General features: G+C 43.6%; 1 protein-coding gene and 1 long non-coding RNA gene across 13 annotated transcripts; one reads left to right on the top strand and one right to left on the bottom strand.

Annotated features, from left to right (window-relative positions):
* Positions 1 to 3,791: 3,791 nt before the first annotated feature.
* On the bottom strand, positions 3,792 to 12,394 carry LOC133892387 (cytochrome P450 709B1-like). The gene is made up of 5 exons (XM_062333127.1): positions 11,981 to 12,394; positions 11,655 to 11,878; positions 10,480 to 11,466; positions 4,412 to 4,495; positions 3,792 to 4,317 (listed from the first exon to the last, which is right to left on the bottom strand). The coding sequence occupies exons 1-5, from the start codon at positions 12,252 to 12,254 to the stop codon at positions 3,883 to 3,885; spliced, it is 2,004 nt and encodes a 667-aa protein (XP_062189111.1). The 5' UTR covers positions 12,255 to 12,394; the 3' UTR covers positions 3,792 to 3,882.
* An 801-nt stretch (positions 12,395 to 13,195) lies between these two features.
* On the top strand, positions 13,196 to 20,685 carry LOC133893372 (uncharacterized). Of its 12 annotated transcripts, none has more exons than XR_009904484.1 (7): positions 13,196 to 13,683; positions 13,759 to 15,439; positions 16,284 to 16,910; positions 16,989 to 17,068; positions 18,283 to 18,379; positions 18,847 to 19,167; positions 19,255 to 20,353. It is a non-coding gene; the product is annotated as an uncharacterized LOC133893372 (long non-coding RNA). The 12 variants fall into 12 exon arrangements; XR_009904486.1 differs by having other exon boundaries at positions 18,976 to 19,167; XR_009904487.1 differs by lacking the exons at positions 18,847 to 19,167; positions 19,255 to 20,353 and adding an exon at positions 20,363 to 20,685 and having other exon boundaries at positions 18,283 to 18,383.
* Positions 20,686 to 22,883: the final 2,198 nt, after the last annotated feature.

Raw genomic sequence — 22,883 nt, forward strand, 5'->3', positions numbered from 1 at the left:
CAAATTGTCAACCTATGCTTCAGATGGAGGACAGGGTGAAGAAAGCTCTCAGCTTCGTCAGCATGAACTTCTAGTTTCGGCTGGAGTACCGTGGAGTGTTCCTAGCGAAGGCCATCAACGAGCGATGGTACACCATGTGGTCCAAGAGGTGGTTTTACCGCGTCGTAGGCTCTGGGTCCCCACTTTTCCCTACCAACTAAGAGATCCAGTACATCCAGACCCTAGTAGTTGAGATGCCTGAGGTTCGGATGACTTCGAGGGTGGAGCTCCTCCAGCGGGTGGCACAAAGAATGAACATGCGCGACCTCGCGATGGAGTTCACAATGCTGCGCATCAGACCCCTTCAAGCGGGTTGGGACTATGCCTTCGAGCAAGATGAGGAAGGAGAATACGAGCGAAACACATACACTGGGCCCGCCATTGACTCTAGGGAGTCCTCCCCATTTTCCAACTTTGAACTCGCAGATGTGAGACACATTTTCTTTCAGAGCAGTGCTTGACGCTAGACGAAGCCGCCGAAGCTGTGGACAAGTTCCTCAGTCATCCTTCCTTCGCCGAGTAGGAGCAGCGCGTGTAAACTGGTAGGGAGCTGGGAGCATCATAACTGGATCTACTCGCACCTTGGTTTGGCGGCCACGACGTCAGGGAGCCGGAAAGCGCGGACGTTCTACCACCGGCGTCACGGGCTTTGCGGCCACGACAACCTCGCTCCCGGCCCGGACTCCCATCGTCCTGGTGGGCTCATGTGCTAGTTTGGTGGCCGGGTCATTCGGGACGGAGTCGGGGAGGGGGGGGGGCAAAGTGCCGGAGGCTCGGCCAGGACTCTGGGGCCGGAGGTGGTGTCCGAAGACAAGGCCCGGTCCAAAGGCAAGGGCCTCGGGGAGGCTTCGGCCTGTTCGGACCCAATCGTCCTTAGCCAGAGTGGAGGAGGGTGCGAGGTTTCCCTTGATGATCTTGGACCTTGGGGGATCCTTCCTCCCATCGATGATGAGGATGTAATGGGTCCGATGGCAGTCGCGATAGTTGGCATAGGTGAGCCCGCAATTCTCCCTCTTTCTTTTTTTTCTTTGTGGGCTGCACTCATGGCAACGGTCTTGACTTTGCCTTCTTATTTGCAGGGGACATTGGTACTAACCGTTCTAGGGCCCCCGCTCTAGAGGTATTGGCTCTGGCCAGAGTCCGAGTGATTCCCTAGGGGGCGGAGGTGGCGCGCCAAGCAACCTGTCGTCGACACCGACACCGGTCCCCCTGGCCATACTACCGCCGAGGGCAAGCAATCTTTGGGCCTTGCTTGCCAGACTGGAGCCAACCACCATTGTGTTGCCATCCCTACAAAGGAAAAAAATGAAAATCAACATGAAAAAGAAAAAACTTGCAATGAAAGCAAGTGAACCAAAAGCAGGAGAATAGAAGGAGATGAGTACATATGCAAGAGAATCATCTTCATTAAGTACAGAGGTCAGCCTTATTTTTGGCAGATTACTAAGATTTCTCTCATAAAAGCTCTAACCTATTACAAAGGCAAGCGTACCCTTTACTCTCCTCCAAAACCTATCTCTAGGCACTCAAATAGCTGGCTCTTCCTCTCTCAACAGCTCTACCCATCTATTTATAGGCATAGGGAGGTGTCTTGGCCCTTAAGTTTTATTGTTCCCAAAATAACTCTCACTAGTAATGCACTCTTACCTACCACTGGGGTATTTTGGTATATTTTTTGCTCCGTCCATCGAACAGTCACGGCTTCTTCACAACATTAATTCGTCTTGACGCAAGCTTCGTGATGATGCAATATGACCATCCAGTCCTCCCGTGGTTTTGTGGTCAAATCGCAGAACCCTATCACACTTTTCAAAGCGTGACTAGCCGCCACTTGCTTTGCCTCAAGCAAGTGCTCTAATGTCAACGTGTGTACTCCATCTTGTGATCTTGACTGTCGGTAAGTGTCTCCCGCTTCTGATCCATCGGACCACGTTGTCATTTGCACCGACATCCCCTTTGTTTGACTTCGTTAACACGTCGCCTTCATCATTCTTCATTCCATACCTTGGTCAACCTCCATGTGTACTGCTAGAATCATCATTGACTCCACCTTGCCTCCTCGATCGTCCAACACCAAGTTTCCTACTTAGCCCCGATAATCCCGCTGTCGACCGCCAAGTTGCATCTGTCATCTACACACTATGAGACAAGCAAGCACATATCTCTAACTCTAACTCCAGTTAATCCATAATCAAAATGCTCATTTGAAACCTCAAATCAATTCAAAACACTTCCAAAAAAGTTCTAATACATAGAAGAAATTTAGAGCTGAAAATAATATTCATCATTGCTAAAAATACTGTTCAAATGCGGACTCTCCGAAAAATATTCGGACACTCCGTAAAAGTGCGGACTCTCCGCAAATCTCGATTAACTTCAATTTTGCAGATTATCCGAACACATGTGCGAACCCTGCACACATCCCAGGCAATTAGAAACTCGACAAAACAAATCGATAACCTTATCAATCACTTATCACATATAAACCTAGACACATTTTAACTTGATTTCTCATAATTTATTCACTTTTACTATCCACCCTCATTATATATCCTTCCGGTCTCAATATCGGCTACGGATATGGAACCTATTTTACTAATTAAAATAAATAAAATAGAAAAAAAATCAGCGAATTAGCTTCTCATCTTATATTTACTAATTAGAGTCTCCTTTTGGTGCCTCCACGTTAATACTAAGAAAATCCTAGAAATTTTCATAAAAAAGCAAAACATCCGACTGTTGAATTAATTGATTGATTAACTGTAACTATAGATCAACAACCAGACGAAATAACATAGAAGATTAAAAAATAAATCATAGAGTCCAGCCCTAAGACTACTTCTTGCATTTTCTTTCCTTTCTTTTTTGTTGTAGATAACATTTGTTCAATAAGGTTACGTTAGCAAACTCCAACTTAATTATGTTAACAATCAACACACTTTTCCAAATCAATTATAATCAAACATTACAAAATTGAAACAATAAAACGCAAACATATTACGGATTATCACACAAAAGTAATATCAAAGAATTTATAATGTATTTCCAAAAAAATAATATGAGATACGATGATGACATTAATAATAATAATAATTTCAAAAAATTAAGAAACAAATAAAAATCAATTTGCATAATACATAAAATGAAAATTATAAATTAGATCTATTCACAAATAATAAACATGATTTCAATATTATGAAAAAATTACATTTATATTTTACATTTTAATATTTAAATATAAATAGTTGATGTATCTTAGCATACAACTATTATTAACACAAATATCTACAATTCAGCCGTAAGCTAAATTTCTAGCCTGTGCAGTCGCACGGGTTGATGCGCTCGTTTTTTTAATATCTCATCTGAAATCAAACAACAATATTACTCTCGACGTATTCGTTCGACAACACCCCTATAACATATCCACATCTCTGTACTTAAATTTATGTTTGATATTAAAATATCTAATATTTATATTTTTATTATAATACGCGGATACTTAGCCAATAGTTTTTAGCACGCAAGTGTTGCATCAACAGTACGAGGCCACGGCAACGCCGCTCGCGCAGTAGTGCACACTACGCAGGTACAGCTTCCATCTCGCTTTCGTCGTCTCGTGATTCATAGGCGCCAGAGTTTAGATGGATTGTGTCGTATGGTTCGACAGTGATAACAGCGTCCTGTTTTAACAATTCGAATTCGGTAATGTGTTTTTTGATGAAAACTCGGTGATGTGTTTATTCAGGGCAAACTAAACACGCAAGTAGGTAGGTCTTTCCTTACTAATACGAATGTACAAGTTTGTTCAACGATGACTTTTATAGACCGATAGACCATTTCGCACTATGCCTCGATGCCACTGACGATCATAGGGAGCCCGTACTTAGGCCGTAGCGTGATCACGTCGGTCGGCGCGTGGACGTACTTCGGCGAGAGCGACAGCGAGAACCGCTGCAGGATCGCGGCGACCACGGCTCTCACCTCGATCATCGCGAAGTTCTGCCCGATGCACGCCCTCGGCCCGCTGGAGAAGGAAAGCAGCGCGCTGAGGTGCTTCGGCGCCTGCTTGGTGGCGCCGCCGTCGAACCTCAGCGGGTTGAACTCGCCGGCGTCCTCGCCCCAGACCTCCTTGTCGCGGTGCATCGTCGCGATCGGTATCGTCAGGAGCGTGTCCTCGGGCACCGTGATGCCACCCAGCTGAACCGGCGACCTCGTCCTCCTCCGGATGAGCGGGACGGGGCTGTACAGCCTCAGCGTCTCCAGAACGAACAGGTTCACCTGTGGACACGCAACATTTGCAACTCGTAAGCATCCGCGCCTCTGGCACGAACAAGACGATGAAATGTTCGCAATGGCAGCGGCTGAGACTTACCAGCTTCAGCTTGTTGAGCATTTCGTGAGTCGGAGCCTGGTCCCTCCCGCCGCACTCCCGCAGCACCTCCTCCCGGAGCCTCTGCTGCCACTCTGGGTGCGTGCTCAGCAGGAACATGGTCCAGGTGAGCAGGTGCGAGGTGGTCTCCTGCCCCGCGAAGAAGAAGGTCTTGCACTCGTCGATGATATCGTCCATGCTCAGGAGCGGGCTCTCGCCGTGCTCCGGCGCGCAGGCCTCTAGCATCAGCCCCAAGAGGTCGCTCCCGTAGCCGGCCTTCTCCTTGGCGGCGAGCCTGTTCTTGATGATCCGCATGAGCCTGCTCCTCACCTCCTTGTCGAGTTTCCACACCTTCCGGTTCTTTGCAGTTGGAACATATCTAGAAAAAAAGATCACAATCTCAATCTGTTGCTTCTCCTCGAAAATAATATTGCGCGTTTGCGCAACAATATGCACTTATGTATGTACCTGAACCCTGGAATTTGGACACTGAAAAGTGTTGAGAAGGTAATGAACTGGAGCTCCTTGAGTGCCTCGAACACTTGCTTGCCCTCCCCGTAGCTGCTCCCGAAGGCCGTGTGAGAGATCACATCTGCAGTCAGCTCTTCGAACTGGTCGCTCAGCTCAATCTCCACCTGCTGACACCCCTTCTTCCCCTGACTCGCCAGCTGCGCTTCCCACCCGGACACCATTGACCGAGCGCAATCCGCCATCGTTGCTGTCATCATCTAATTTCAAAAGCTTTTAGTCCGGGAATTCAGAAAGGCCACGTGCCTAGGAAAAGCACGAACACGTGGAGTCGGCTCCGTGGACCGTACCTTGAGCTTGTCCATGTTGAAGGCCGGGTGCACCACCTTCCTGTGCCGCTGCCACTCGTCGCCGTTAGCCAGCACGAGCCCATTGCCTAGCAGCCGGAGCAGGTTCGGGTTCGTCCGGTTCTTGGGGAACAGCCCCGTGCGGTCCGCGAGCACCTGCTTTGCCATGGCGAGGTCGGCAACGCATATGTCCGGCGTCGATCCGAACCAGTACAGGAACAAGCGCCCTGCTCGATCGGCAACAAATCAAGAACACTGCATACACTTAGACTACAAATTTAGTTTACGGTTGAATTATAGATATTTATGTTAATAATAACTATATGCTAAGATAAATTAACTATTTATATTTAAATATTAGAATGTAAAATATAAATGATTTTTTTTCATAATATTGGAATCATGTTTATTATTTGTGAATAGATCTAATTTATAATTTTCATTTTATGTGTTATGCAAATTGATTTTATTTATTTTTTGATTTTTTGAAATTACTATTATTTTTAATGTCGCCACCGTATCTCATATTTTTTTAAATACATTATAAATTCTGTGATATTATTTTTGTGTGATAATCTGTAATATGTTTGCGTGTTTTATTTTGTAATGTTTGATTATAATTGATTTGGAAAAGTGTGTTGATTGCTAACATAACTAAGTTGGAGTTTGCTAACGTAATATTGTTGGACAAGTATCTACAACAAAAAGGGAAGGAAAGGCAAGACAAGAAGTAGTCTTGAGGCTGGACTCTATGATTTATTTTTTAATCTTTTATGTTGTTTCGTCTGGTTGTTGATCAATAGTTATAGTTAGCCAATCAATTAATTCAACGATTGGATGTTTTGCTTTTTTTATGAGAATCTCTATGATTTTCTTAGGATTAACGTGAAGGCACCAAAAGAAGCCTCCAATTAGTAAATACTAGCGCATCAACCTATACGTCTGCACAGCCTAGAAATTTAGCTTATGGTTGAATTGTAGATATTTGTATTAATAATGATTGTATGCTAAGATACATCAACTATTTATATTTAAATATTAGAATGTAAAATATAAATATAATTTTTTTCATAATATTGGAACAAGTTTATTATTTGTGAATAGATCTAGTTTATAATTTTCATTTTTTATTTGTTTCTTGATTTTTTGAAATTATTATTATTTTTAATGTCGTCACCGTATCTCATATTATTTTTTTAAATGCATTATAAATTCTTTGATATTATTTTTGTGTGATAATCCATAATATGTTTGCGTTCTGTTGTTTTAATTTTGTAAATTTGATTATAATTGATTTAAAAAAGTGTGTTGATTGCTAACGTAATTAAGTTAGAGTTTGCTAACGTAATCTTGTTGGACAAATGATATCTACAATAAAAAAGGAAAAAAAGGTAAGGCAAGAAGTAGTATTGGAGCTAGACTCTTTAATTTATTTTTTAATCTTCTATATTGTTTCACCTGATTGTTGATCTATTGTTACAGTTAGTCAATCAATAAATTCGACGGTTGAATTTTTTGTTTTTTTATAGAAATTTCTAGAATTTTTTTAAATTAATGTGGAGAAAAAAAACTCTAATTAGTAAATATAAGAGATAAGATAAGGTAAGAGGAGCAGAATGCCAGACGAAAGAATCCTAATCAGGGCGCCGAATTTATGTTACCGTAGAGAGGGATCCATTCGCGGAACTGCGGCTGCGCGATGGGCGTGAAGTCGTGGTCGGCGACGTCCAGCGCGACGCCGGCGCCCGCGGCGCGGAGCCGCTGGATGTCGCCGAGGTTGCCGGCGAAGAACCTGTACCCGGGCCCGCGCACGCCCTGCGCCCGGAGATGCCTGGCCACCGCGCGCGGCCTCCACACGAGCCGCACCAGCGCGTTGAACAGCCACGAGGACAGCGCGGCCGCGACCGCCGCGGAGACCACCCACCCGTAGCCCATGGCTGCTGCCATCAACGGCGAGACGGCGACGGCTTCCTTTCCAGAATCTGGATTATGTATCTGTGGTGAGATGTCCGAATTGGAAGAAGGCAGCGAATCCACGGGACCATTTATACCGGGCTCGTCGGTTGCTGCGTTCGTGTGGGATTACGCAATGGGTTCAGTCGACGGTGAGACATGTGGAGAGACGAGCGGAAACGCAAGCGAGCCAAGGCATCAGCCGCGCTCCTTATTTTAGGCAGAGGGAGTAGGTGTGACGCAGGTGAACACGTCGTGCGCTACTGTGGCGAGCCGGAAGGCGTAGCGTTCTTGGGCACTACTCGGGCATGGGCTCCCACGAGTAGGCGTGGGATTGGATTTGAAACATCCAGATCCAGAGTCCACGATAGGGCGCGCACGCGCGAACACGGACCAGCCGCAGTGGGGGCAGGGTCAGATGGCGAGGAGCCACGGTAGGACTGTTTTAAGCCAGTGATTTTGGATGTACATTCAATCCCACCTGTACCCACGAGCGAAGAGATAACGTCGATTTAATACTGAAAAAAGGGAGAATCTTTCGTGCATGCTTACGCAGATACTTTTGGACATAGCGCATGTGATCCGTTGCTGTCTCGACAGGCGATCCGGTCTCTGCAGACGTCCAGCATGGCAGATGACAATCGGCCGGTGTCAAGCTGACACGGCCTAACGACTACAGTTGATGGTTAACAAAGATGCGATTTGGTGACTGTTAATGAAGTATATATTGTGCATGTGCCTACACGAACTAACATGAATCATGCTTTTGGTTGTGGAAACTCATTTCTTCAACAGTTCAACTCAACAATTTAGATTCAATTTCAGTAGGAAAACGTGTTGTTACCCAGGAAAGCTGCAGGTTCTCCAAGCCATCCATCTGAACCTTCCGTGAAGCTGGCGCACAGAGACTTGATTTAGATTTGACGTTGCCTTGGTTTTCCAGAAACTTGCATTCGTCTCTGTTCAGTGTTCAGCCCGCAGCTGGTACGAGGACGTTGGGGTACTGATAGTTTGTATATTTCCTCTTATAACATTTGGGCTCATAGTCCAATGACAAAGTTCTAGAAGAAGATCGCGCTGATCGGGGTTCGAGTTCTCAGTCTCGTATAAACCTTACCTTCAATGAAGATCGTGAAAATAAGTTTTATTATTAAGAAAAGAATTCAGACAACAAGAGAAGTTTAGAAGAATACTTTGATCAAACTGAAAAACATTTAGCCTAACATCGGTGCAAAAGTGAAACTTTTTGTTAAACCTGGTGCCAAAGGAGGATCAGTGGAGGGGGATCTTCTTCGCAGCCAATGAAAGCACTTTTTAGATCATCTTCAGCAGCTATCTTAAATTTTCATCCTCTAAAATACTATTACAGCATCCCCTATCACTATTACAGTATCACTTACTTTTTCATCTCCAGCAGCTACCCTATTTTCTACCTTCTACTCATCTTTATCTCTTTCCGGCCCGCTGTCAGCCTCCGTAAACAGTACTGCTACAGTGTTGCTACAGTAACAGACATTGGTTTCCCCTTCGGCCCACTGGTAGTCTTTTTAGCATTGTTGCTACAGCACTGCTACATGGTTACGGGTGCTACAGTAGGTCCGCAGATTTGTTACTTCGTTTTCTCTCTCCGTGGCACTGTAGCGCCGGACGCATACTCGGCTGGAGTTGATACAGTACACCGCAAAAAGTACTGTAGCAACCGGATCTTAAAAATGCCGATTCTGCTGGAGATGGCCTTAGCGCCAAACATTTTTTTTTGCTATGGATGATGGAGAGAAGATGAAAAAAAGAAGAAGAGAAAGAAAAGAGGAGGAAGACATAGGTGTATGAGCCATTCTACCTGCTCCTCTACACCCGCCATGCTGCAAAGTGAGACTTAGTGCGATCTACTCGGTGCCAGTGCAAAGTGCAATTTACCCTTTACAAATATGCATCCCAGGACATCGAGGTTGAGCTGGAAGTGAAGGGCACTATTGAATCCGAGGATAAGGACTTGAGCTCTCTAGCTGTGACAATAGGCCACAATATTTGTGCGAGTCATTGATGGGTCATGGCTAGATGGTTTTTGTGGTCAATTTGTTGTCCGAACCTCCGGTACTGTTTTAGAGAAAGTCGTGTGACTTCATTTTGAAGATGAGAAAGTTCCTTTTACTGATGATGGCAATAGCAAGCTTTCACGTTGTGTTGCTTCTGTCGAAGTTACGTTAATGGAAAGCTGAAAGTTTCTGTCAAGGCGCGGCAGGTTGATAACAACGTTGAGGAAAAAGATGAGGTTTTCACGCCTTAGGAAGCCGATGGAAGGCTGGAAGCTGTGGGGAGAAAGAGGAGGTTTTCACGTTTAAGATCATCTCTAATCATATTTCCTTTATTTCGTTTTCTTTCTGATTTCTCTTCCCGTTCTATTTATTTTCTCTCATTTTCAACGCTTTTTTTCAAAGGGATTCATCAAGGGAAAAAAGAGATAATCTTGTCATAGAGGAATGATTTTGGAAATCCCTTCGTGACGAAAATCGTAAAGAGAAATCGTTGGAGCGCTGAAGGAAACGAAAATCCCTTCGTAAAAAGATTCTTATCCACGAAACGACTCGCTTGAGGATGGTCTAAGGAAAGCCGATGAAAACTACTTGGAGAAAGAGGAGGTTCACACTTACAGAAGCCGATCGCTATGTGCAAAAAGAGGTGGATTTCACGCCTACCTAAAGAAGCTGATAGAAGCTATGGTATGCTTGACAATTGCTTATGTAAAATGGAAGTTACTGTTACATGGTCGCTCATTACGTGCAACCTTGCTTAGTGTAATCTTGCTTAGTGCTTACTAACGATTCACTTTGTTGTATGGAAAAATTGTTACTACTTATTGTTGTCATGCGCCTGAAAAGTGCTCCCTCCACACTCAACAAACCATGACCATGCGATCTGCATGCGAACTGTCGTTTCTTCAACCTCCAACTGCCTAGTAGCTTTTCTTCTTCGACCACCTCTCTCCCCCACCCTATCCTCCATCATCTTCTTCGGCGTCCTCCCGCCGCCGGATCCGTGACAAACCATGTTCAATCCAACAATCAAGATTATATATATTCTCCTTACATGCGATTTATGTACAAGTGAAATACATTACAAACCATGCGACGACAAATGAAGTAATGAACAAAAGTTATCTAGAGTACAACGGAGTGGCAAACCATCTACCCAACGAAACCAAAACGTTACTCCTGGAAGCATGCATGACACGAGTAGGTGCACCTACACCCCCAGCCTCTTGAGGACCATGGGAAGCCCGTACCTGGGCCGGAGCGTGAGCACGTCCATGGGCGCGTGCACGTACTTTGGGGACAGCTCGAGCATGAACCTCTGCAGGATCATGGCGACCACGGCCTTGGCCTCGATCATCGCGAAGTTCTGCCCGATGCACGACCGCGGCCCGCTGGAGAAGGACAGCAGCGCGTTGGGGTGCTTCGCGGCCCTCGTCACCCCGTTCTCGAACCTCTCGGGCCTGAACTCGCCGGCGTCCTCGCCCCAGACCTCCTTGTCGCGGTGGATCGTCGCGATCGGGATCGACAGGATCGCGCCCTCGGGCACCCGGAAGCCGCCGAGGTCGAGGTCCGAGCTCGCCTTCCGCTGTATCAGCGATACCGGGCCGTAAAGTCGAAGGGTCTCGAGGAGGAACATGTTGACTAGCCTGAGCTTGTTGAGCGCGTCGCCGGTGGGCACCTCGTCGCCGCACTCCCGCCGCACCTCCTCCCGGAGCTTGTCCTGCCACTCCGGGTGCGTGCTCAGCAGGAACGTGGCCCAGGTGAGCAGGTGCGAGGTGGTGTCGTGCCCCGCGAAGAAGAAGGTCTTGCACTCATCGATGATCTCGTCCATGCTCAGGGCCGGGCTCTCGCCGTGCTCCGGCGCGCAGGCCTCCAGCATCAGCCCGAGCAGGTCGTTCCCGTATCCCACGGTGTCCTTGGTGGCGAGGCGGCTCTTGATGATGTCCATGAGCATTCCCCTCACCTGCTTGTCCAGCTTCCATGTCTTGATGTTCTTCTCAGTTGGAAGGTACCTGAACCCTGGGACCTGGACATCGAAAACGGTGGAGAATGCGAGGAACTGGAGCTCCCTCTGCGCCAGAAAGACTTGTTTCCCCTCCTTGTAGCTGCTCCCGAACGCCGTGTGCGAGATCACGTCGGCGGTGAGCTCCTCGAACCGTCTGCTCAGTTCGACCTCCCCCTCGCCGCCCTTGGCCAGCTGTGCCTCCCACTCGGACATCATCGACCGAGCACAGTCAGACATGGTCGCCGTCATCATCTGACACGTAAAATAATAAAAATGGCTCAATAATTAATTAAGAGAAAGCCCCACACGTACGTCTGACTTGAGAAACACAAGTCTAAACACAAGTCCAAGTACAACACGTCAACACGTGTTGGTTTTAAGTTACCCGGATAAACACTAACACGTGCGCGCGCTCCGTACAACCGTATGTGCGTACGTACCTTGAGCTTGTCCATGTCGAAGGCCGGGTGCACGACCTTGCGGTGGCGCTTCCACTCGTCGCCGTCGGTGAGCACGAGCCCCTTGCCGAGCAGGCGGGAGATGTGCGGGTTCATGAGGTTCTTGGGATACAGGCCCGTGCGGTCAAAGAGCACCTGCTTCACCACGTTCACGTCCGCCAGGCACACGTTCGGCCTCGCGCCGGTCCAGAACACGAACGTTCGCCCTGCAAGAGGCCGCAGGACATGGCACGTCAGAACACAACACGAGCTAATACTACGTGGTGCAAATCATCGGACGTCAAAGCAACAGGTGATCTGTCACGTACCGTAGAGCGGGATCCACTTGCGGAAGTGCGGCTGCACCATGGGGATGAAGTCGTGGTAGTCGACGTCCAGCGTGACGCCGGCGCCCGCGGCGCGGAGCCGCTTGATGTCGCCGAGATTCCCGACGAAGAACTTGTAGTCCGGACCGCGCACGCCCTGCGCGCGGAGCTTCTTGGTGATGGCGTAGGGGCGCCACACCAGGTGCACCAGCGCGTTGAACGCCCACGACGCCAGCACCGCCGCAGCGGCCGCGGCCACCATCCAAGCCAGACCCATGGTCACCCTCTGCCGGCTCCGGACAGCTCGAATCTGCACACCGTACCGCCGGGAAGGAAACTGTTTGACTGCTTGCTTGCCGGGTTGAGATTCTGAGACTGGTTTCGATGAGACTTGGAGAAGCTCGATCGTGTTTGTTTGTGTGGAATGGTGAGAGCTCCAAGCGGGATGGAGGAGGTATTTATACCGCGTTTTTGTGGCCGGTTCGACGTTCTAGATGGAGCCGTACGTGGAGCTGCAGCCGCTTGGCTGCTTGTGCTTGGTGGCCACGCGTGGGCTGTCGGGTCGAGAGGGCGAGGTGAGATCAGCGGTGATGTCTGCAATTTTTGCCCCGACGTGCACCAGCTGCAACTCTCACATGCGCTTTTTGGCTGGACCCCTGAAGTCCACGCCGCTATGGATAGGAGAAGACGCGTCGCGCTTGCGGCTTCTGGATGAACTAGCCACCTTTATCGATGCAGCTAGTGGTGTGCGCGGGTGCGTGATTAGTTTCATCACGGTGCAGTGTTAGTATTCAAATCCTAATGAAACACGAACCACTTAGTGCAATGCGTGGCGTTTTTATTTTTTAAGTAGAGAAAGACCATACAAATACTTAACTAGCAAGGAGGCCCGCGCAAACTGCACGGGTAGATCTAGTATAATTTTTTATTCATAATTTTTTTATTTATTTTAAATTGAAATATGTTATTGTCTATGCAAGAAATTAGTCTTTAGTTACAAATAAAACTCAGAGAAAGACGTATTTTTAACTCAGATAATTGTAGTCTAATTTCTTGATTGTTTGAAGCAAACGGTTTTGTCCATTATTGGCACGGTATCCTTGATTGTAATGAGTTTTTTTTTAGCAATAAATTTATTTAGAAGTAATAACATTGAAAAAAGAAAGGAAAATACATCTGTTCACTTACATGAGCAAGTTTATTATTTATTTAGATGATATGGTAGTTTATCGTTGATAGCAAACTAAAAACTTGCTCTAAAAAAGCAAGAGGAGATCTGAACCTCTTACCCCATTGATTCAGCAATATCTATCAATCCGTGTGCAGAACCAAAATTTTATCCGTATGTGAGCTCCATGAGCCACAGTGCTCACCGAAGCTATCATCTCTCTAGTTATGCCCCTTGGCTCCATCTCCCTACTCAGCTCACCCTCATCCATCCGCCTCTCCACTACACTTTTGTGTTGCAGCTCTAGAGGCTCCATACGCCTGATGATTCCCCAATCGGCCAGTCCCCAATCCGGCCGTCTGATGCTCGAGGCTCACCGCCCTTCCCATATCTTGGAGAGCAGCGGAGCCGCTGGTTGCCGCCTTGCTCTCCCTGCGGTGTGCGCTCCGGGTCCAGCTTTGCCGTCTGTTCTCCTCGCCTCCCCGTGCAACTTCTCGCCTCTTTTGCTCCTTTGCTCGTCGGATCCTCCTCCATCGCAGTGAGTGTTCCCCGAATTTTGTTTTCATGTTTAGTTTAGGGTTTTTGATTTTTCTGAATTTTTCGATTCAAATAGTAGGCCAAAGAAAGACAACTATTTATTGAAGAATCAAGGGATCTTTGAGGAGCTGGGTATGTTTTGTATCTCTATTTTTTAGTTTATAATTGTCTGTTGGGCAAGATCTAGGCCGAAAGATTTTATTTAGGAAGCAAAAATTCCACTGTCATGCTATATCGATTAAAAATCCAGTCGTCAGTTTTCTTATTTGTTTTGGTGGGGACTGCGGTGAATTGCCTGTATTTTTTCTTCTTGCTTCAATCCTCTTTGCCCCTTTGTTCTCTGTAAACCTCCGTCATCTTTGATCTAGTTTGGTAAATGTAATAAATTTATTTTTATGTGTTATTGTTAGTTAATCATGTATGGTTTTGAGGTATATTTGATTGCATTAGAATTTGTAATGTGATGTCTGTAATTAGTGTGTTTGTTGAACATACTTTATGTATACATTTCATAAGTCATCTATTTGAGGATAAGTAATTCAACAGAAAGGTATCATTGTACTTTGATTTGCAATGGTAATACAGTTGTACTCTAGATATTGCGCGGCTAGACCTAGTATAATTTTTTTATTCATAATAATTCCTGTATTTTGAAATTTATTATATTATCGTCAATGCAAGAAATTAGTATTTAGTTAAAAAAAAACTCAGTAGAAGTAATAAGATGGAAAAAGGAAAGGAAAATACATCTGTTTATTTATTTAGATGATTTAAAAATCAAGCTACATTGAGTTGTAATGGCAATACAGTTAAACTCAAGATCTTGGTACTGCATCCAAATAATAACTTTTTTTAGTTGTGGCTGCAAGTATGTAAAAAATTTATGTTTTGAAGTACATTGCTGATAGACATTATGTATTTTAGTGCATACCGAAAGTTATGAACTACTGAGATTGATACATTATTTGTTTGCGAATCATTGATGATGCTTCTTGCGTATCATTGATGAAAACTATTTATAAGATCTCTTTATACACAATGTTTTTGGCTGTGTCTTCACTTGGACATTCTGAGTCGTTTATTAGCAGCTTTAGTCCTGTTCTGTTTGTGACTCTAGATAAAGCCACATATAGTTGTCCATGTCACCAAGCGATTCCATTGTGTCAGGCGGTCACCACCTGCACCAGCATTAAATGTCGATTACCTCGCTGCACATAGGGGGTGGCCTGCAGGCCCCCTCCTAGATGATCTTTTTGAAGGATTGAAGGCTCTGAGGGTCCGGAGGCATGGCCTCCGAGATCGCCCTAGAGCCCCAGGCCTCGGAGGGGGTTGGAGCCTGGTGGTCTTTGGGCCCGAACCGTTGGGGCCAAGGGACGTCAGAGGTTCTTAATGGCAATTCCCCTAACACCAAGTAAAAGGTTGATTTGCTCAAGAGCTTGGGTAGATCAAAACACTTCATCACTCATCCTCTTCCTAGTCGTCTGCCTCCCCTCCCCTGCTCTCTCCTCTCTTCTTCCCTATCCTGAGCCTAGTGCCGCTACGACGGTAGGAGCCAACGATGACCGCGACCTAGTGATGGCACGACACAGGTTGAGGCTGAGCCCGTTTGCCTCCTCCATTTCCTTTTCTATTTGTCCTGTTCATTTTTCAATCCACTTCTTGTTTGATGCAAGGAACTATAGATGCTTGGGTGAGTAGTTGAGGACCACCCCAACCTGGCAACATGAACCACTGAACTCGAAGGATGCCCCTACATGGTAAATGTTTTTTTTCTTGATTGTAGCAATGATGCATTGATTTGGCACTATATTTTAAGGACATAATCGTAGATAAACCCTAAATTGATTTTTTAACTTTTCCAATCATTTTGATAGGCTTGATCCAGATGTTCCATTTAGTATAGGTCCATACCTTGAGAGTCAGTCTAGTATGATCATGTTGGGCAGTACTATAGAGGGTTTACTACTGCTTGAGTCTGGGTCATATTCACAAGCAGCATCACTTCTAGGTCCAAAACAACCAACAATACCAATTATTGATTGTGATAACCTATGGATCTATAAATCCCAAGATGACGAAGGGAGGTATTCGATAATCTTTGTCACCAATAATCTAGCAGAGGTGTTCAACAACTGGATTAGGGACTTCAAGGACCTTTCTGCTTTTGATTTAGTTGACAAGATAAGAGAGATGATTATGATTCTCTAGGAGAACAGGAGAGGGATGGGAGAAAGGCTGCATGGCACGATACTACCAGCTATCATGGTTTAGTTGAAAGAAATGAGTAGAGGCTTAGGACATCTTAGGTTTGTGAAAGTTGGTAAAGAGAGCGCCGAGGTGTGGGACAATAACATTAATCATGCTTGGCATGTTGTTAAGCTGAGATTCCACGAGTGTATATATCTTGAGTGGCAGCACACTGGTAAGCCATGTGAATATGTTTGGCCTTTCTAATAACGCAAAAGAATGTGTAGTTGGATGATTTTGTACATGAGTACTACTAAATCAAAAAAAAAAAATTCAAGGCTATATATATATAGTGGACTTATAAAGCCAATGACAGATAAGTCACAATGCCCTAAGGTTGACTTACCATTTTAGGTGGGGGCACCACTTGGTAAAAGGACTGCTAGAAGGCAAAGGAAATTGAGGATCAAAGACTTGCTTGAAGGTGGTGGCAAATCTGGTGACAAGAAAAAGAAGAAAAATATGATCAGATACCCAGTCACGTGCTTAAGATGTGGTGAAAAGGGTCAAAGACAAGTTAGCTACAAATGCCCCCTTAATGAAACTAAAATAAGGTAATTATTTATGGGTTAATTATTTACATTGCATGCTTATTGTATCAATTTTGGCAAGGATGTCAAGGATGCATGGAGATTTTGGCAGTTTTGTTTATTCAAATGGTAAGTACCTCAAGATGTTATACATCATGTACTCTCCAGCTGTGAGTCCATGTTATTGATTATTTCTTCCTTTACTCTATTTTTTTGCTGGTGAAGGTTTTTTTTTTTCAACTGTCTTATTAGTGCACAGAGTGACGGTTACAAGTACGTGGCTTGTCTTTATCTTAATCGACAAGAAGCGAGGAGGCCCTTTTCACAACAAAGGTGGTCACTCAGGAATGATTTGTAACTCGTGATAATTCTGTATCACATGGAGATGATTAGTAATATGCTTGTAATCAGACCTCGCTGAGAGTGAGCCATGCATTTCTGGCCCAATGAGGTACGGAAGTTACTCTTTTATTCTATAGCCGGATGATACATCTTATATATGCCTTTTATCTTTATTACTTGCTGTCAGGTGGGCCTTGTGACTATGTGCATTTGGAAGAAAGAAAATCATATTGGCATGCTTGCCTTGGCAACAGAGTTGGTTTCAAGGTTAACTTATCTACTTAACATTATATTTTTATGATAATTATTACCATTTTCCTCTTGTCATTTCTAGTGAGGACTTTTACAGTACATCTAAATGAGTGTATGCCGTCCATTTTCTTCATCCGATGGTTTAGATTAATCCAATAATACTCTATCGTCCATCAATATCATGGGTATCATTAAAGAGTATCATGGGTATCATAAGGGTAGGATTGGAAAAAAAACTATGATAAACTTGTAAATTATATGTTTAATTAGGGAAGATCAAAATAGTAGTTTATTCTTCGGATAAACTTTCACTTATTCTGTTCATTTCATTTATTAGGGTTTCCAGCTTCCGTCGGTCGGTCGATGATGGGTGGCGAAGGTCCGAAGTCCGGTCAGTCAATGACGTAATTACCCATAAGGGTATCAAGATAATTACAATAATACCTACTAAAATGGACGGTTGGATCACAACAATGATACTCTTTATCATCTAGTATTATGGTGTACTGTAAAAGTTCTCTTTCTAGTACCAGCACAATTTATGATCTTTCGAGCATCTTTTTCTGATCCCTGATTTTCGGTGTCGCTATATACACTTGGCACTCACCAAAAATACTTTTACAAAACTAAGGTTTTTCTGGGCCAAAATTCGGCATAACTTGCGAAGTTAAATCTTCATGTACAACCACATCATTTTATTGTTCGTCGACAGTTCGTACTGCACTATGCCATGTGATCGAGCTTATTGCTTAGCCTTGCTCTTGAATTAGATATTGTCGTTGCTGCTGTTCTGTTGGGCAACCATAAATTTGGGGCTATATGCATCCATTAACTCGAGCTAACCATGTTTCTTCACCACCACCTGTTGGTTGCTGTAGATGCACTTGCTGACACTTTGAGTTGATGTCATATTTATACATGTCAGCTGGAATAATCTGAATCCGCTTGTTTATGAAGAGTTAGCACCATCGATTTTCTGTGTTTATAGCTTCTGTTGCCCGGGATATAGTATAAATGTAGACGTGCTTTTCATGTTCCACTAATTGGAGTGAGAAAGGTCGTAGGGAAGTGTATGGTCAATTACTGATGAAATTGCACATATATGAATGTAGCTCAACAATTTCAAGCTTTCTATAAGGATGGACTCTTGATCTGAGCATATTTGATTGGTGAAGTTCAGTCAGCGTGTTCTCCACTGAACAAGATTTTAACATGGTGAATTTCTGTAGGTTTTCCAGCTGTGTGTTGCTTGAAACGTCCAAGAGCACACATGGATCTACTGTTCTTTCTGGAAATGACATTCGTGGGTCCTAACTTCACTTGTATGTATGTTCTTGGCATCTATACTATATATTAACCGGTCAAGGTTCGAAGATCTCTCATAGGCTAAGACACTGTAGATACATAGCATCTGCACTGCAGTACTGTTTACGTGGGTCCTACGTATGTATTTATGTATATATGTATCCATATATTTACATGTATAATATAATTTTTTAAAAATTCTAGAAAAATAGCGAAAGGTATAATAATTATATTGATAAATCGGTTGAAATAATCCAAATGCAAAAAAATATCTAAAACTCAAAAAAAATATAAAACAAATTTTGTTAGGTTCGTATTACTATCATCTGCGTATTAAAATTATGTGCATGCATAAAAATAATATTATTTTTCTCATAATTAAATGAATGTGTTAAATATTAATAAATTTATAAATAAATATTGAGATGCCCAAAATTAATAAACATATTTTTTTAATCTTCTTTTATTATGTTATGTGTTAAAAACAGACACGAGGTAGGCGTTTCAATCCGCTAGTGACCATGATTCTGCCAGAGCCTTATGCAGAATTAAGGAAGCTTACTGGTTACGGAACTTTGCTGGTAGCAATAGGATCATGATTAGTCATATCTTGCCAGATGAAAGCATGCACGAAGACGGTAGAACTGCTGAATCTCGGTGATGTTCGAACCTGACGGACATGACAGCGTAGTTCTTTCTGGTGCTGACTGATGTTGGTGTGGAAGTGGCAGCACCCCTGGTTAGGCAACCAAATGTTCAGCACCCCTGAACAGGAAATGATTCTGTTTATGAATCATGATTTGGAAAGGGTAAAGAATATTTGTTGCTCTGTGATTTCGGACAACTTTTCGGTCTTAAGATTAATTTTCATAAAAATGAGTTGATCTGTTTTGAAGGCTAAAAAGGACACGGAGCAATATTGCCAAATTTCGGTTGTGGGATGGGTGACCTACCTCTTTGCTACTTGTGCATCCCAATCCACTACTGGAAACTTAATAACTTAGAGTGGAAGGGAGTAGAAGAAAGATTTGCTAAGAGACTGAGTAGTTAGACTGGTAAGCATCTATCTTTGGGTGATAGGTTAGTCCTATTAAACTCATTTTTATCCAACCTTTCCACTTATATGATATCTTTCTTTCAAATCACGTGAGAGGTCCTTCAAAGATTAGACTATTATAAATCTAAATTTTACTGACAAAGTAAGGGTCATAAAAAGAAATGCCTCCTAGCGAAATTGCGGACTCTCTACCATCTCAAGGAAAACGACGGTTTAGGAATCCAAGACCTAGATGCCTATTCTCTACAAATGATTTTTTAACCTTCTCGACTAAGAAGGAATTTGGCAAGACCTTTTAAGAAACAAATATTTGGGATCAAAACCCTTCTCTCAAACTGATTGAAACCGGGAGATTCGCACTTTTAGGTCAGTTTGATGAAGGTGAAACTATATTTACTTTGGCTTGATACTTTTGTCGTTAAAGATGGCACACAAACTAGTTTATGGGAAGATAAGTGGCTTGGAGATTCACCACTCAAAGATCAATATCTCAGTCTATACTACATTGTGCGCCATAAGCATAAATCAGTGGCGCAGGTCCTACAAGCACATCCCCATATGTCTCTTTCCGACGAACATTAGATGGCCTAAAGTTGATCGTTTGGAATAATCATCTCGACAAGATCAATAGTATATCAATCGGTTGAGAGCGAGATGGTGACTGACCCAAAATGGGCCAATTCACGGTAAACTCCTTATACCGAGCACTAAAGCAGATTGAGACCCCAAACATAAACAATCAACTGTGGAAACTGAAATTACCGACAAAAATAAATAAAAATTTCTTTTGGTACCTCCACCGAGGAGTCCTTTTAACGAAGGAAAATCTGATAAAAAGAAATTGAAAAATGATTTAGAAGTGTTGTTTTTTCATAAAAATAAGACGATTAAAACACCTCTTGTTTTACTGTTGTCTTGCACGTTTTACATGGTTTATTTTTCAGTAGCTTCAAACCTTTGCCCGTCCAGAAGCGTGACCCACACGTTTGGAAACTAGTCAGTTGGGCTTAGCAAACATATGAAGGCTTTTATACTTGGTGCAGCAGCGATCCTGTATTGGTCACTATAATAAGTGGTTCAGGTGTTCTTTACCCGACTTAGATGGGGTTCTAGACTGCGGATTTCAAACCCCCACCTTAGCTAACCTCAGTTTCCTCAGTTTCTGTTGGTTTTTGGATTAGTTTCAAATTTTTTATCTCTTTTTGTATTTTTGTTGTTTTAGCCACGTGCATTTTTATTATGCAAAGGCTAGAAGTTGACTCTTGTATAGTTGTATTGTCTTGATAAAACTTATAGAATTAATAAAACTTTATTTATCAAAAAATATTTATCGTTCTTGTTGTTAGGTACTCACTACCTCCCAATCAATTTGTCGTCTTAGGTATCCCCCTGTACTGAGTGTGCTTTTGACTGTAGGCCTTCAGGGTGTTTAAGCTGTGCTGTAAATTTTTTTCGATCAAATTAATGATAGCGATCTACTTGGGGTGGGATTCGGTGATAAGTTTCAGCCTGGGGATGATGCCAATTCGCTGGTCTCGCTGGGTCACCAGCGTCCGCAGCGACATCAGTGAGATTGAGGCAAATCAATCATCAACTCTGGTGCTTTCCTGACGCCCAACGCAACAATCCATTGATCTTCGCGACGTGTGCAAGCGGCCGTTCGGTGGCGCACATCCGCAGCCCTGCAGAATGAGCCGCCCTTCAGCTCACGCATGCGGCTGCCTGCAAAGTCCCGGCCTCCCGGGCCCAATAATCCCGCGACACAGCTAGAGCGGTAGAGCCTAATGGCTTGACTATATAAAGGAGTTGTTTTGGCATTCCGTCGTCTTTTACTCACATATTTAATAAAAAAATTCTAAATTTTAAATAATTTATAGGATTGAGAGTGACGATTATAGAAGTGAATAGACGCATTAACAAATTTCTTACGAAATAGATGACCTTCTCCTATTTAATCACTTAACGTACCTTTAAAAAAGAATCACAATAAAACGTAACATAAACACGTAGTGAAAAAACTTCACCTAACATAGAAGTTCCGGAGGTTTCGGAGAATTATCCGGAGAGTCCGAGAATGCGAAGGTTTAGAAGTTGGATCCAGAGATTCTGGATTTTACAGAACAACGAACAAAAAATTAAAAATCAAACTTAAAGATCCAACAAAAAACAGGTCTCATGGTTAGAATAGAGCACAATATGTCTCATCAAATCAATACATAACTCAACCGTACACAAATCTTAGATCTTAAGAAGAATCACCAAAAGATCAAAGATGATCACCGGGTGAAGATGCTCTCCAGGTTGATAATCTAGATGCAAGAGAACTCAAAACTCTCTAATATACATGAGTATTTGAGATTTATGTATCTAGCAATAAGGAGAACAACTCCACAAGATGAAAAGATCGCTGCTCAAAGGCAAAAACGAAAATCAACTTGAAAAAGAAAAAACTTACAATAAAAACAAAGGAACCAAAAGCAAGAGACTAAGAAGGAGACGAGCACGAGCATATACAAGAGAAACATCTTCATTTAGCACAGAGGTCAACCCTATTTTCGGCAAATTACAAAAATTTCTCTCACAAAAGCTCTAACCTATTACAAAGGCTAAGTCTACCCTCTCCTCTCATCCAAAACCTGTCTCTAGGCACTCAAATAGCTAACTCTACCTCTCTCAACAGTCCTACCTATCTATTTATAGGCTTAGAGAGGTATCTTGGCTCTTAAGTTTCATTGTTCATCACCGGTAATGCACTCATATCTACCATCGGAGTATTTTGGTTTATTTTTCGCTTCATCCATCGAACGGCTATGACTTCTTCACGACTTAGCTTCACCTCGACACAAGCTTCGCGATGATGCCACGTGACCTTCCAATCCTCCTGCGATTTTGTGACCAAACCGCGGAACCCTAGCATGCCTTTCAAAGCGTGACTAGCCGTTACTTTCTTTGCCTCAAGCAAATACTTTGATGTCGATGCGTGTACTCCGTCTTGCAATCTTGACCGCCGGCAAGTCTTTCCAGCTCCCGATTTCTCGGGCCACCTTGTCACTTACACCTACATTCCCTTTGTTTGACTTCGTCAATACGCCGCCTTCATCATCTTTCATCCCATACCTTACTCTACCTCCATTTGTACTGCTAGGATTATCATTGACTCTGCCCTGTCTCATCGATCGTCCAGTACCAAGCTCCCCACTTAGCCCGATCATCCCGTTGTCGATCGTCAAGTTACATCTATCATTTGCATACCATAAGACAAGCAAACGCATATCTCCAACTCCAACTCCAGTTAATCCATAATCAAAATGCTCAATTAAAACTTCAAATCAATTCAAAGAACTTCCAAAAAGTTCCAATACATAGAAGAAGTTTACAGCTGAAAATATTATTCATCATTGATGAAAACACTGTTAAAGTGCGGACTCTTCGCAAAAATATTCAGATACTACGCAAAAGTACGGACTC

The sequence above is a fragment of the Phragmites australis genome, chromosome 15 (genome assembly GCF_958298935.1).
Source record: "Phragmites australis chromosome 15, lpPhrAust1.1, whole genome shotgun sequence".
Taxonomy (NCBI): domain Eukaryota; kingdom Viridiplantae; phylum Streptophyta; class Magnoliopsida; order Poales; family Poaceae; genus Phragmites; species Phragmites australis.

Bases quoted from the DNA above. Each gene is read 5' to 3' on its own strand.
- LOC133892387 (XM_062333127.1), bottom strand. From the start codon at position 12,254: ATGGGTCTGGCTTGGATGGTGGCCGCGGCCGCTGCGGCGGTGCTGGCG. The intron at 4,496-10,479 runs GTGCTCACGCTC...CCAGAGTGGCAG, and splicing joins ACGTGCACGCGCCCATGGAC to CAGAGGCTCCGGGAGGAGGT. The intron at 4,318-4,411 runs GTAAGTCTCAGC...GCGTGTCCACAG, and splicing joins TGCTCAACAAGCTGAAGCTG to GTGAACCTGTTCGTTCTGGA.